This window comes from Cydia pomonella, chromosome 27 (assembly GCF_033807575.1).
Source record: "Cydia pomonella isolate Wapato2018A chromosome 27, ilCydPomo1, whole genome shotgun sequence".
Classification (NCBI taxonomy): domain Eukaryota; kingdom Metazoa; phylum Arthropoda; class Insecta; order Lepidoptera; family Tortricidae; genus Cydia; species Cydia pomonella.
The window spans coordinates 7,324,564-7,340,603 of NC_084729.1; the positions used below are offsets into that span (position 1 = coordinate 7,324,564).

General features: G+C 35.0%; 3 protein-coding genes across 8 annotated transcripts in view; 2 read left to right on the plus strand and 1 right to left on the minus strand.

Annotated features, from left to right (window-relative positions):
* The first annotated feature begins 84 nt into the window (after nt 1-84).
* On the plus strand, nt 85-1,723 carry LOC133532459 (zinc finger protein 780B-like). Its single transcript, XM_061871146.1, has one exon. It carries the CDS (start codon nt 212-214, stop codon nt 1,220-1,222), a length of 1,011 nt encoding a protein of 336 aa, XP_061727130.1. The 5' UTR covers nt 85-211; the 3' UTR covers nt 1,223-1,723.
* Nucleotides 1,724-3,190: 1,467 nt separating this feature from the next.
* LOC133532458 (uncharacterized) lies at nt 3,191-7,765 on the minus strand. Of its 2 annotated transcripts, XM_061871145.1 has the most exons (4): nt 7,671-7,765; nt 6,573-6,736; nt 4,968-5,237; nt 3,191-3,910 (listed from the first exon to the last, which is right to left on the minus strand). In XM_061871145.1, the coding sequence occupies exons 1-4, from the start codon at nt 7,708-7,710 to the stop codon at nt 3,482-3,484; spliced, it is 903 nt and encodes a 300-aa protein (XP_061727129.1). In that variant the 5' UTR covers nt 7,711-7,765; the 3' UTR covers nt 3,191-3,481. The 2 variants fall into 2 exon arrangements, with proteins under 2 accessions (XP_061727129.1, XP_061727128.1); XM_061871144.1 differs by lacking the exon at nt 7,671-7,765 and having other exon boundaries at nt 6,573-7,381.
* The window catches only part of LOC133532456 (monocarboxylate transporter 13), a 90,351-nt gene continuing 82,012 nt past the window's right edge, over nt 7,702-16,040 (plus strand). For 2 of the 5 annotated variants that reach the window (XM_061871139.1, XM_061871134.1), the window contains exon 1: nt 7,702-7,919. The gene's annotated coding sequence lies outside the window, so the exon portion shown is untranslated. Of the gene's footprint in view, nt 7,920-10,948; nt 11,100-12,209; nt 12,291-16,040 lie in introns of those variants that run through there. The other 3 variants (XM_061871135.1, XM_061871136.1, XM_061871137.1) reach the window with 3 other exon arrangements.

The following is a 16,040-nucleotide window of genomic DNA, read 5'->3' on the forward strand; positions in this document are numbered from 1 at the left end:
TGTTGGCAAAGGTGTTAATAATCTGCCGCTTTTAACTCCGTTTTTAAACTTAGCTCAAACGACCACCACTGACACCACTGGTCATGGTCACTCTAACTGTCAAAATAATGTCAAAAATGACTCGTTGAACGACGAGGAACTCTTTTCGTTTTCCTTTTATTTTTCTTTTCATTTGTAATTTTAAGTTCGTTTTACATGAATTTTTACAAAAATGTTCAAGCAGAAAAACAATACCTTGCCAAGCAGAATCAATCAAACCAGGAATCACTGTGAAATATGTGATGAAACTATAATAGGTGGGTCGCATCACTTCAAGTCACATTTATTTAAACACGGCGTTATTAAACCTCGGTTTCAGTGTAAGCACTGCCCTCGCCAGTACTTCAGAACTGATACCTATTTACGGCATATGAAATCACATAAAGGGAATTACTGTAAAATATGTGATAAAACTGTAATGGGTAGTTCGTATAAGTTTAACTCACATTTGTTTAAACACGGTGTTATTAAACCTCGTTTTGAGTGTAAATACTGCCCTAGGCAGTTCTTCAGATCTGATACATTTGAACGCCATATGAAATCACACGAGGGGACCCAAAAAAAATATATTTGCGATTATTGTGGCCGAAGTTTTGTTGATAAAAGAAATCTAATTTACCACTTTAAAGTCCATGATGACTCGTTTCACGGCCGAGCAGATATTCAATTTAAATGTGACGCCTGCGGGGTATTTTATTGTGAGAACAGGCTCCTACAACATCATATCAGACGTGAGCATTTTAATTTGCAAGTTAAAGAAATACAGTACCATAAAAAAAACTTAAACGAGACATGGGTCGAAGCTGTAAGTGACACTAAGAACTATGTGAAGATGACTAAAGTGAATAACAATGTGATCACTATTAAAAAATGTGTGAAAGTAGAGCATTCACTTAACAAAGTTAAAACACATGATTTAACTCCATTATTGTATTCGGGCCGGCAATATGCTAAAGGGAAATGTGATTATTGCAATAAAGAGATGCTGAAGAAAAGCCTACGGCTGCATATACAAGAAAAACATTTAAATGTCCGTAAATTTAATTGTGAGACGTGCAAAAGGTCTTTTAAGCGCCATTACCAGCTGGTGGACCATGAATGTGGAAAAATTAGGAGGCGGAAGCATAGAAACAAAGTCGCAGTGACAGGGCATGATTCAGGAAATAAAGAGACACAAAAGTGAACTGTCTCCATCTAAGCTAAGGATCACAACATACAGTTCAGTTCAATCTCTTCTTCCTCGGTCCCTCAGTGCTGAGGATCATAACTTTGTATGCTCGGTCTCAATGTTGTGCGCTCATAAGTCATATGGGACATGCGCTGCATGTTGCCATCAACTACCCTCTTGACAACATCAGACCATCTTGTGGTTGCTCTTCCTTGCGCCTTCTAGGCCATACTTTTTTTGTCAGTTCAATGGTCTATTTCAAAATTGGCACCTCGTTCAGCTCCATTTGGTGTAGTTATAAACCATGTGCTAGTAGACCATGTTAATGTATGCTGCCAGATCTTAGGTGACCTGTGCAGATGCTGGCAATTGGTTAGGACTACTACAATCAGTGATGGGGTGTGCTGGATCAAGTCTGTCGCCAGCTGATGGGGTTGGAGGGGGGTTGGGGGTAATTGCTATGACCATTGCCAGGGCATACATTTAATTACAAATTTAACTCTCTAGGAAGGGAGTCTTATCTAGTTAGTCTATAGGTATAAAAAGGAAAAAAGGCCAAATTAGCTCCTACCTAACTTGCCAACACTGCCCATTTGATATGTGACCATTTGTAAAAATGATTAGAAAAAACTTCTTGGAAAGTTGTCATTGATTTTATATCTTCTATTGAAGAACAAATGTTGGTTTATAGAAAAGTTCTATACTTTTATATTATACATTCTTAAAAAAAAGCATAGCATGCAAAAACGTAAAATGTAGGAGTGTTCATTTTTACTTTATTTTATGTTAAGTCAATATAAAAAATGTACACAATGTTAACATATATAAAATTAATGCATGCTTAGATCAAGTCTTCCGAGTTTTATGTTTGACTATATTTTAATGTCTTCTTGATTTAATTTAGTTCTTTAGCCTACCATGAGTTTGACACTGACATATTTGCTTGCATGTGTGTAACTTACTTTCTATGCATACTGCTTGTACTGGCATATTAGTGCAAGCAAGATGTATAGAAAGTAAGTTATGCATAGTACACAGATGTTAGCGAATATCAGTGTCAACCTCGTGGTAAGGCTACTTAATGTTAAATATGTTTCATGCCTAGTATATAGTTGGTAATTAAGGGATAAAAGTCTTACAATTTGGGTGGAACCTATTACTTTTATACTATCATGACAATTGCGTATCGATACATAACTAAAGATTTAGGATTTTTAATTATGTTACTTCACAATGACACACAATAAGACATTTCTTACAAGTCAATGTAAGCTTAACAAATTTGCATTTAGTCAGGTTAAACTAGTAATTCACATCACCTTATTTGTGCAAAAATTATCTCTCTTTCTTTCTTTGGTCCTCAAAGGTTTTTCATACTAAGGAAAGAGATGCAACATGAATACTTGCACAAATATGTTTAAATTAAATTTGTTAGCATAATGCTTTAACTACATGTGTCTGTCTAGTTCATAATGAAAATTGTGTCAATTATTCATTATAAATTTGTAAAAGAAGAGATGGAATAATTACATAAATTATATTGTATTATAGGTAGCAATTTTATGACAACACATTCAGTGCCTTAATCTGTTCTAAATATTATAACATATCATGGATGTATACATTTTAGTTTTGACTACATATAGGAAGATATGTTAAGTTTTATCCCAGACAACCAATAAACTTAGAGCCACTTGCACCATCCCTCCATCCCGGGGTTAACCGGTTAAACCTGGAGTTACCATGGTTACCAGTACAATTTGACACTGGGTTAATGGTCTAACCGGTTACCCCCGGGTAAGTGGGGTGGTGCAAGTGGCGGTTAGACATCGAATATTTAAGAAAGGAACATATCTGAGTTTCTGAGTTGTGTTGTGAATATTTAAGTTTATGTTTATACATTCTTATAAATGCATGTTACACTTACAGTAATAAACAATAGTTGTAGGATTATTGTATGTAAATTAAAGACAGAACTTTTTTGGTTGTATTATGTTTTATTATTGAAATGTTGATAGAGAAATCAAGCACAATATTGACAAATCTAAAATTCATATATATATATATATATGTTTGTATTGTCATAATTGTGCAAGTCTGACTAACCTATTTGGTCAGTTGAAAAAGAAGCAAAATTCAAATTTTCCATTAGTGAACAATCCTTCGTCGCGCCAATATCTTTCAAATTTGCCGACTTACTACTGACAGAAATGGCTCGCCAGACTATGAGACTATACTTAGAATATTCTTGGGGAAAATTACAACGTACACTTCTTACGTAAAATTTTCTTCGTTCAAATCACGGTAAAGTTCTTTTAAAAGTATTTGTTTACACATTGATGGATTGACTGTCGTACTCGGTCCTCTTTCCAGTAGAAATTGTTCTGAATTATAGTTATTATTGTATTCTAATAAATCATTTTTATTGAACGCGCCGTTATTTAATTTCAAGTTAACACTTTTAAATTTTTGACGCGTATTTTTGTTGTATTTAGGCCTAGGGTTGTCACGTTTCTTTTTATTCGAATTTAAAAGGTTTAAAACTAAGTGATCCTCTTTTCTTATAGCACTCATAGTGTCGAAATTAAATATGCCACAGTTATCGACGCACACGTATTTTTTTCTGTTCTTTTTCATGATTCTAGAGTAGATTATGTTGTTTGTTGTATTTACAATTCTGAATACTATGCTTTCTGGGGTTACCTGAAAAGATAAAGTAAATCATACAATCATATGTCAATTTTGGTGACAGAAAAGGAAATTGCCTCGCGCGTATGCTCGTTCTGTGTGGACCCTGCTATTGAACATAGATAGACAAGGAATTTATAGCCTGGCAAAACGATACTCATCTCTCTTTCTGGAGTTATAAGGCTGCCATCCCGCCAGAGATGTGCGAGGATGCGTAGCGAGGGATGTGTTTGTTAGGAACCAATAGAATCATTTCATTTACCTATCTTGCTTAGCGCAGTTCTAGTCGGCCATTTTCTAAACGTTCTTAACAAACCCTTCCTCTACGCATCGCATAAGTGTCTCTGAACTCAGTCTAATACAAGCTTACGTAATATAATGATCAACTGATCATCTCTGCTTATGCTCCACTGACGAGCGACTCTTGCCAAACTATATTTATATCAGATTTTTACATGAACTCTGCAAAGATTATCCGAGAATAAAAACAAAATTAAAATTTTTGAAAAAACCCTCGACGGTTAAAACGTAGTTGAAAAAGGATAAAATAAATTTGAAACCCCCGACTTAAATAATTTATGCTATGAACTTAAAAAAAAAACAAGAAAATCCGTCGAGGGCTGCCATCTCTATTTTAGATATAAACAAATTCCCGACGCCACTAAGCTTGGATAAAAATTACATTTTTGTATTAAACCTTAAAGATAAATGGGTACCTTTATTATTTATTACGTTTTTCTTCTAATTTTGTGATTAATAATTTAGAATCTGTGTAATTTCAAAATTATTTTTTTTTGCTGCTATTAAATGAACTAGTTTGGCATGTTTATAGTAACTTGATTATTTGTTTATATTTAAATAGAGATGGCAGCCCCCGACGGATTTTCTTTCTGGTGAGTTGTCACCGTAACACCTATCTAGGAACCGCATCAAAATCGGACTAGTAGTTTTTGAGAAAAATGGCAACATTGGTTTGCACAAACATCCTCTCACCCCAAACGCATATACCGTCTCCGTTCCGTCGTGGGTAAAAAAAGAATTTAGAAGTGTTATATGAGACTTAGGTACTTACAGCATAAACAGTTGAAAATTCGCACCTTTCCCGCGTTTGACAAATGGCGGGTAAAGTACGTTCAGAAACGTTTTTCGAGTAATCCGGATTGACTACATATTTTGTTATCATTGGCACTCCACAACTATATATTTCATCTAAGGGAATCACAACTGGGCAGGAGTTTGAATTCGCTTTATTTAATTGCCAAAAATGTGCAATACACAACTCTTTACTATTTTTGAAGAAAAGTATTTCATAGGAACATCGTGGCTGGTTATCCTCAATTACCTGTAAAAAAAATAACGGTTATTTAGTGATGTACCTACCAAATACATTAGTATAGTCTGACAGACTAAAAAAATAATAAAAACCAGGGCCATGCTCAGAGTAGGGTTCCGTAGTTACTCTTCCGTCACAATAAGCTAAACTGGAGCTTAAAGTATGGTAGATTGTTAACAAAGGGATGAACTGTGGATGTACGTCTTTTTATTATGAAGGGGAAACTTTTTGCGATAACTCAAAAACAGCTAAACTAATCATATCCGCTATAGTTTTCATTTAATGTCTTTCTTAAGCTCTACTTCCAAGATTTTTTTCATATTTTTTGGACATATGGTTCAAAAGTTAGAGGGGGGGGGGGGACACTTTTTTTTTCTTTCGAAGCAATTATCTCCGAATATATTCACTTTATCAAGAAATGTTTATTGAAGACCCCTATTAGTTTTGAAAAACCTTTCCAACGATATCCCACACTGTAGGGTTGAGCAAAAAAAAAAAAAACACCCCCACTTTACGTGTAGGGGAGGTACCCTAAAAAAAAAAAAAAATTTTTAGATTTTTTTGTACGACTTTGTCGGCTTTATAGATTTATATATCCATGCCAAATTTCAGCTTTCTAGCACTAACTACCACGGAGCAAAGCCTTGGACAGACAGACAGACGGACATGGCGAAACTATAAGGGTTCCTAGTTGACTACGGAACCCTAAAAAGGCGCATAATAAGGTAGATAGACGCTTCACGCCTACACTTTTCAAATTTATTTTCCACTGACGATTGTGACGAAGTTAGTTATGACCGACTATAGTATCTTAAATAATTGTGGTTTATGGAAAATTAAAAATAATTTAGTAAATATAAATATTTTACACAATAGAAATGTAAGAATTCAAAGCTACAGGGAAATACTACTTTTCACATCTTCCTCGCCTTGTCCCGGCATTTTGCCACGGTCATGGGAGCCTGGGGTCCGATTGGCAACGAATTGGCGTAGGCGCTAGTTTTTATTTTACTAAAGCGACTGCCATCTGACGTTGCAACTCGGAGGGTAAACTAGGCCTTATTGGGATTAGTCCGGTTTCCTTACAATGTTTTCCTTCACCGAAAAGCGACTGGTAAATATCTAATGATATTTCGTACATATTAAGTTCCAAAAAACTCATTGGTACGAGCCGGGGTTTGAACCCGCGACATCTAACCGCTAAGCCACTAGCACTTTTTTTTAAGAAAAAAGAAATTCCTATTATAAATGCAGTATGAAAAGTATTCAAAATTAATTAAACAATATAATTTTAATACTATGTCATGAATATTATTTTTATAGAACCGGTTATGAATAACTTACCCAATATCCTCCTATATTGCAGTTGGTACAATTACTTTCAGCTAAATTTACAATATTTTGACACCTGTAACATATTACTTCCTTTTTTTTCTTGGGATAAGTTACTTCTCTCCATGTCCTCCAGTCTAAGTCCCTTTTGTACGTGTACTTGACACCAACCATACCTACAATTTTAATGAAAGCATTTTCAATACGTGCTTTCTTGCCCCTTATACCCTTAAAACTGTTTACTGCAAAATGTGGTATTTCCTCAAAATATTCAGTGTCCTTAGCTATATGTTCGTTTAACTTATGAAGTCTTTCTTCCCTTTTCTTTTTCTGAGCAAGCTTTTTCTTCAACTGTTGCTCAAGATCTGAATTTACAGCTAAATCGGAAACATAATGCGGCAAGTATTCTACATCACTGTCTACCGAACGTGCAAAATGTATTGGTAAATAATTTAAAAATATTATTATAAACCACAACGTAAACATTAGTAAAAGTATCTGTTGCTTCCCGATTCAAATTAATGACTGCTGCTATTAATTACTTACTGCCTAATGAAGTAGTAGTTATGAAAGTTTATAAACATTTCCGTTAATGTGATTGAAACAATAGGTAGGTAGCCTTGGACTACGATATTTTTTTGGTTTCATTTTGAGATTTGCCGCTCAATCAAGTCATCACTAGCGACACGTTCAAAGAGATCCACAAGTGTTGATTCCACGTTGATTCATTAAAATAAATATGCGTGTTTTTTTCAATATTCAACAATAATAAACTTAACAGTAAAAAAAATAATGCAATATTTAAAACAATTACAACATTTATTTATAATGAGCAAGTGCGTCTTCTTAAACTGAACCGAATATTGACGTATGATAACTGGCAGTGGCAACATTAAAAAATATGAATCAATTCAAAATGGCAGATTTGCGCCGATTTTAATGAATTTCAAAAACAGCTGACTGAGTTATGTAAAGGAAATAAATCTTCGAGCAGTAATGAAACTGTTTCATAGGACACGAAACCAATTGCTTTTTCTGTTTGTCTTTCAATGATGGCGTATTATCGTTTGTTATGGACATTAGCTTGAGGTCGATGTCCTTAGTACTTACTACGTGAATGACAATTTTCAGACAGCTTGGTTGCTTTCATTTCGTTTCATTCATTGTCAAAGGATGATACGGTGTTGTCGTGTCCCGAGCGCTCGCTGGAGGGGTGGAAAACTCCATTGAAACGAATAGTGTGTGATATTTGTGCCAGTGATTTACAAGAAAATATATATCGTAGTGTGGTGGTGTCATGATTTTTTTGCACTTTGATCATTCGTGCTTTTGATTTTTTAGAAAGCTCAAAACATATCGGTGAGTGTTTTATGTTTATTAATTTAAACGATTAATAATTTGTTAATAGCTAGTTGTTACATTAATGTTTTGTTTGGCCTCTGTTCTTTGTTTCGTGTACTGCGTACAGAATACAACTAAATAGTTACTCGTTTAACTAAATACATAATTAACTTGAATGAATACTCATCTATTCGGACATTTAAACAACTGTAGAGCTATTAAAATTTAATGTTATTCAATTATTTTCATGACCACAACCAAACATATGATGCAAAAGTTTTGATAACCAAAAAACATTTCACATCTCATTACAATGAATAATTTTGAAACGAAGAAGAATACAAATACAATGCTTTAGATACGAAGAATAATACAAATACAATGCTATATATACACTTATTAGAATTCGCATCTTCAACATACAAATTTTATGAAGACAATTACAATTTGTTAAAATTTTAAGATTTGTACTTATCAAACTTACTTTTATCTTTATGTATTATATATTGACTTTGTGACAACTTAGACCTTATCCTTGATTATGAACTATATATATGGATGACTGCACATTTATGTACAATTAGTAAGTAAGTAAATATTCTAGTAAAAAATATTCTAGTGTAGTAAATGTTTCTTATTGCTAGTAGTTATAACAACGAAATATACATTATATTTTACAATTTGTAACTTTTGTTACACAATGGATGTAATATATGTAAATTGTAATTGCGATACATGAAATTACAAACTTCTAGGTGTGTTGATGCAGAATTTAATATTATATTTTATCACAAAATGTTGAAAACTTATCATGACACATATTTGGAGTGGCTCTTCTTCTTCCTTATTGTATCCTCATGGCTAAGGGATGTGATGACAGAGAACACCCTTCATCAGTGCTCTCCAAGCCACTATCTTATAGTGGCTATGGCTTGGAAGAAGTAATTCAATATCATACTTTTTTATTACATTTTTATTTTATTGTACATTGTAATGCGATGTTGAATATTACTACAGAATAAATAATAGTACCACCGTACAGAAATTACTCTTCCTACAAAGCACAGGACACAAGCAATATTAGAAATATTAATATTTGTAGTTGATATGAAACTAATTAGAAATAAATAAATCATGAATATATATGATTTATCAGTGCAAAAAGGCAAAACCTATTATTTAACTGTACAGCAAACACAAATAAATAGAACAATGTTGGGTTACAGGTGACAAAGTGACGTCACAAAGCTTGTGAGTCCCCCCTCCCACTTGTCACTTGTCACATTTTCTTGACCACCTCCCTCCCCTTGTGTGACTTATGGATGACCCCCTATGTGACTGACTCAGTTTTGTGTACATTAAATATTTTGAGCACTTTGTTGGCTTAGCTACTACTGCTTATGACTTACAAAGACAAAGAACAAAGGCTTTTAAATCAGATATCAACATCCCCATATAAAGTAATGATCTATCATTAATATAAACAACAACTATAACTATGTGCTCATGCAATGTCAACTTAACACCTATATGACTTTTGCAGTACTTACCTTCTTTATCACATGGTGATAGAGTTCTTATTTGTTTGGCTGGAGGATAAAGTGTGTGGTAGTTGTTAAACAAGGAGTGTAGATGACTGATTTGAAGATGGTTCATTTTGACTCCATGACAAAGTCAAAAAGAACAATTATGATTCTGTTAATTGTGTCTCATAGATAGATATGATAACTAGGCATTGGAGTTTTTATCTATAACCAAATAAAAAATAAAACCAAAGTTTGACAGCGATTCAGGGACGAATCATGCTGTTCTTTTCTAATGTATGGCACTATCCTGGCTATTTAGGGTTGTCAAAATTCAATCCATTATCTTATCTGTGGTTGTGCTTGCAAAGGGACATCAAGTTGTGCCAACCCTAATAATTGCTCGTAGCAATGCTGAGCAGAATGGAGCCGAGAATGCCCGAAAGGATCAGTGTGGCCCCACTGCCAGAAATATTACTGGATGAGATTAGCCCAGGACCGGTACTAGTGGCATACCAGTCAAGAGGCCTATGCTCAGAAGTGGGTGATAAAGGGCTGATATGAGTGATATGATGAATAATATTGCTTGGAGCGGGATGATGCAATGACTACAGAGTGAGTTGTTTGCCTGTATTTGCCTTACTTTCGCACATTAACCTCAAAGTCAAAACTTTAGGTTTTCAAACTGGCTTATTTTCTCATGTATAAAATGTATGGGATAATATAGTGTTAGTATAGACTCTTAATGTCTGCATACTTGCTATATTGGCCCGACGGCCATTTGTTCAGTACAAGGTGCTAAAGGTAGGTAAAAATATTACTAACTTTTCTCAATATTCTCATGGCTGATTTTTATGTATGTTTTAGGAATAATTGGTATATGTAGGTACTAACGTCAACTTTTTTACAAGATTTTATTTAACTTGCCCTGTTTGTATGTTAGTGGGTCAAATCTAGGAAGCTGAATTTGACCCACTTCCCGATTTCCGATCGAGCTGAAATTTTGCATACATATGTAAATCAGATGGCAATGCAATATTATGATGACATGGAGCTAATCTGATGATGGAGACAGGAGGCGGCCATGGGAACTCTGTGGTAAAACAACGCAAACTAATCGTGTTTGGGGTGGTTAGAATTGTCTCAATGAGTATTAGTTACCTGTGGAAAGAAAAGTACAGACAGCGATAAAAGCCTGTACCAAAAATGAAACTTTTGACAAAAACTTATTTCGGTATACGTTAAAGTGTACAATCTTATACCCACAAGCTGTGCACGTGCGATGTAGGAACTAATAAGTGTCTAATAAATACTGTCAACTGACAATATTGACTAGATTTACGTCGAACATTACCCGTTTTCCTTGTTCAGAGAACCTTCCATGCAACGAGACGGCATTCATATAATTATGTGTAACCTTAGCATTGAATAGGACGAACATTTTATAATTAGCATAGATGCCTAGTCTGTACATCCCTAGTGAAGACATTTCGAGTACATTATGTCGCACTCGTGTCATCGTATCCGAACGGCCCTCGCAGTACTCAAGTTTGAGTTGGTTTGTGTACACCTCCCGGTTATAAATTAAAAAATACAAGTTTGTGCGGTGAATGGATGTCACAACACACAACACATCAGTGAATAAAAACAAACCGTCGGATATAACATTTCACGCGTAAGTACCGCGTTGAATGTGATATTTTTACGTAATTGTAAATACAAAAATCCAAATTTTCGTCAGCCGCCATTACTTATAAATGTTGCCAGGTGATATGAATCTTTTTTCCTCCAAATGAGGCATGACGATTACATTGATAAAATTAATATGTTTACTTTATGTTCCTTGTATTGTATGACTATAGAAAAATAAATTGAAATAAAGTCGTTCTTGGGAAATTGTATAAAATTCTATAACAAGATACCAAAAAATGTCAGACTCTGAATTCAAAACTGTTGTTAAGCAAAAACTAATTTCGCAAGCATACTATAAAATAAGCGATTAAGCCTGACCAGAAATATATGATCATTGTCAGGAGGGCGCTGTTATTCTCATGTATAAGGTTACAGTTCAGTTTAGTATGAAAAATTTAGTTTCAATGAAATTCCGCAATATGGCGTCGATCATATATTACTGGCCACTTTGGCCAGGCTTTATATATCATGGATCAAGAGGTTTCACAATGATAACGTCCTGCATTAGCAAGTATTATCTTTATCTCGTATTTTCATTTAGAATTTCTATTTCTACATGGTGTTTTTTTTTAAACTCCGTTAACTTAAAGGTATGGCTAAGGACATTTAAGGAAACTGAATGGCATAGTTATTTATTTCTTTACGTGTTGTAACACGGACATTATATTTAAATCCACCAAACAATTGAAAACTATGACATATCAATGACATTTCGAATTTCGATCGTCCGAGATAGTAGCAAATGTATAAACTCATACCTACTAAACACTAATCGATATGTAAACAAGCCCTAAGGCAAGTGTACACGCTCGTAGGGGCCTTATCATTATCTCTAAAATGGAGTTACCTATTAAGAATACCGGTTTCTTTGGGAAAGTTACTTAATATATAAGCTATAAAATAAAAATAAAACTCCGTGTATTGAATGAAGTTTAGCTGTGCGAGGCAGAAAGTGTCCGGAGAAACGTACAGTTGAGAACTGATAATTCATAATTTAATTCTTACCGCCAAAATAACATATTTACCTACGAGAATGTTATTCAAGTCATATCAATATCATACACGTTTTGAAGTCTCAAATATTTGCCCACAGAATACGAACCCAAGACCACCTCGCGTCAGAGTCATCCCCAACACACGTTGTTATTCAATTAGTGGTTATCTGGAAAGCGATGTGAGTCAATTGTCCTATTTTTCGGGTCGTTTTCCTGAAAGTTTCGTATAAACACGTTTATCTGAAGGCCGGTGACTAACTTGTTTACTGCTTTTGTTGTTCTGTATATAATATAAATATATGTGTTTGGTGCGTTGGAAACAAGGGTCATACGACTCATACCTCGCGTTGTTACATTTTTACGAGATGAATAAATAAATAAATGATTTATTCATCTTACCGTAAGTTCGCAAATTGCGGGAATCTTCCTCTGTCACTCTTATTACGCCTTAATTGGAGTAAAAGAGAAATATGCCCGCAATTTGCGAACTTGGGTGTTCGCGGTAAGCCCTCAGACATACTGAACAAACATGCGAAAACATTTCCTTTCCACGCCGCACACGCCAGCTAAACTACCGGCCGTCTTCACCGCGCCCCGCTCTAACGGTATCACCAGGCTAGGGGTCGTGGGGTTGGGGAACGATCGGTAGCGAAGAGCTGGCCATCACCAGCAGCACATCGGTGGGGAGCGACCCGCTACAGCCGTCGCAGCCTAACGGCGGACACGGCCACTCATGCCTCCCGCCAGGGAGGTATCGAAAGATATCCAATCAGTCATTTCCTTTCATCAGTCTTGGTAATAGTGATAATAACAACACAAGTCAAATAGACCTTGGCCCGTACGCTTTATCGATGTCAGCTTATAATTTTATAAATTATAATTATATAAGAAGTAGGCCATAGCGTATTCATCAGGTAATAAGTTAGGTATTTAGACAGTTGGAATAAGTACCACACACAGATCGATCGCGTCTAGAAATATCGATACGTCCGAAAATATGTATACACTACCTGGGATGTAAGGTTGTGTATACATATACGTATTTAATATTGTATTAGTATTTATATTGTTATCCATGATTTCCGAATATAGCTAGGACTTAGGTGCCGTTTAGAAGAATCCTTACGATTAGGCTGTGAAAGTTTTGTTTTTCATCTGTAACAAATAAATAACCGATATCATCACAGTTCGACCGGGATATAAACAGTGATTACCTTTTATATTGTTATCATTACAGTTGAAATGTTATCATTTTATGATCTTAATATTTTTAATATAATGTGTATGCCTATAAAATTTGAGGGGTTCGTCGATTTCTCCAGGTTCCTACCTCAAATTCTGACTTGATGACAACTAGACTGCTTACCCGTCTGAAATGACGTCTTTAACTATGCTGGGGCCCTTGGCTACATAAGAATTTGGGGCCCTATTTAGCTTATCTGTTACTGTCTGTCCGTCGGGGCCCCCGTGTGCCCTTATAGTAAAGACGGTATTGTTGTAAATGGTTCCGACGAATTCAGAATCTCCTCCATTTTGAAGTCGGTTAAAAATGGGTAACATTTTAGGCCATTCCTTTAGTGCCCGTCATGGAAACATCTTCAATGATCAACAACAATGGCTACATACATTGCGCACGCGCGGCAATTGTCGCTCATTGGCTTAATTGACGCCAAGCTATCGGGACTCGGGAGTCCCGATTCGGGACTATTGGGAGTTATGAGTAACAACTTTTGACATGATGCTTTTTCTCTTTTCTAAGTCGCATTTTTAAAAGCAGTGACTGTTTAGGAAGCTGGTGTAAAATGTAATGTTCTAATGTTATTGAAGTAAAAATAGTACATTACGATACAAGTGCGAAAAATAGGAAATTCGAAACGAGTGGCGATAAATTAAAACACGACCGAAGGGAGTGTTTTAAATCGACACGAGTTGCGAATTACCTATTCGCACATGTATCGTACAACGTTTTACAGTACATATGACCCTTTAAATGTTCGACACAGTAACATAATATGCTACTTCTCGCACTAGTGCTATAAAGTAGCCCCATATGTACTGTAATAGTACATTACGATAGAAGTGCGAAAAAAAGGAAATTCGCAACGAGTGACGATAAATGATCGTGATTATAATTAAAACACGACCGAAGGGAGTTTTTGTTTGGGAGGGAGGGTGTTTTATCTCGATAGTAAGAGTAGAATGGAAAGCCTGGAAAATATGAAGAATCTGCCGTACCTAAAACACAAAAAAAAAAGTTGTACTTTTCAGTTAGGTTTATAGAAAACTACATTACGGTTTGCATTTCAAGATTGTTACTAACCCGGCATCCATTGTTCTATCGTGTTCCGTCACACCACACACTCACATTAAAATGGGTGTGTCACACACAATCAGTGTAAATTAAATCGTAACTCGTTTGAATAAGGTTCAAATTTGAATGGATTAAAGGAGCTAATGTGATCGGGCATCGTTCTGATGCTGTCACAATAAGGATCGCGACCTAACCCACCTAAACCTGGTGAAACAATGAGGGCTAACGCGGTTATTTTCGCTAGGGGCGCTAGTGTACACGGTGGTCTTTGAAAATGGGCTTTGTTTGGTGGTCTGGCCTAGTGGGTAGTGACCCTGCCTATGAAGCCGATGGTCCCGGGTTCAAATCCTGGTAAGGGCATTTATTCGTGTGATGAGTATGGATATTTGTTCCTGAGTCATGGGTGTTGCTGGCTTATAAAAAAAAATAATAATAATATACTTGATTCTATATAATTACATTAATTACAATAAATATTATGATAGAAAAATTATATATATCGTTGTCTAAGTACCCTCAACACAAGCCTTATTGAGCTTACTGTGGGACTTAGTCAATTTGTGTAATAATGTCCTATAATATTTATTTATTTATAGTATTTTTGGGGGTTACAAGCTTTTTTATCGCAAATTTTCACTCGTTATTCATAATTGGGTAGGTACTTGACACATATTTAATATTATAACAAAATTTAGTTAAATGGATAGAAAATGAGCCATCCATTAAAAAAAAAGTGGATTTAAAAATATATATATTGAGATTATAAAAAAATACAAGGCTCGTCTCAAAATTTTTTTTTTGTCTTTCAAAAACAGAAAATAAAATCGTACCATTCGATTCCGATCCGATTAAATTGTATGACAACTATACACATATAAACGCAATATTTCAGGATCAAAATGGCAATTTCCTTGATCTTCCATACATTTAGGACAGACTTATGTAATGGGACGTCACATTATATTATCATTTTGTTAGAGGCGTTTCAATCGTCGAGAGCGAGCGTCAGACTTTAACTACCTATCATTTCTGACCTTTGTGTTGCTTAAATCATTAAATGCCATGAGACCTATATAGACATTTGATCCTCAGGAAAATCAAGATCGATTGACATTATTTACAAAAAACTGTCAAGTAGCTAATTGTGATAAATCTTTTTTTCTATGTTTGTGTAATAATGTCCTATAATATTTATTATTTATTTATGTTTGATTATTCATTTTGGTGTTTTAAAAAAAAGTGCTATCTAATATATATGCAAAATTAAACAGGTTTAAAAAACGGCAAATTTAGACTTTAAAATACTTTTGTGTATATTAGAACGTATTATTATTACAAGCTTTTATTTACTTTCACCTGACCGTCGTCTGTTTGTAATCAAATCTTGCAAGTTAAATTTGATCCACTTCCCGGTTACCGATTGAGCTGAAAATTTGCATGCATATGTAAGTCGGGTGACAATGCAATATTATGGTACCATCGAGCTGATCTGACGATGGAGACAAGAGGTGGCCATAGGAACTCTGTCATAAAACAACGCAACCTAATTGTGTTTGTGGTTTTTAGAATTTGCTCGATGAGTATTAGTTGCCTGTGGAAAGAAAAGTACAGTCAGCCA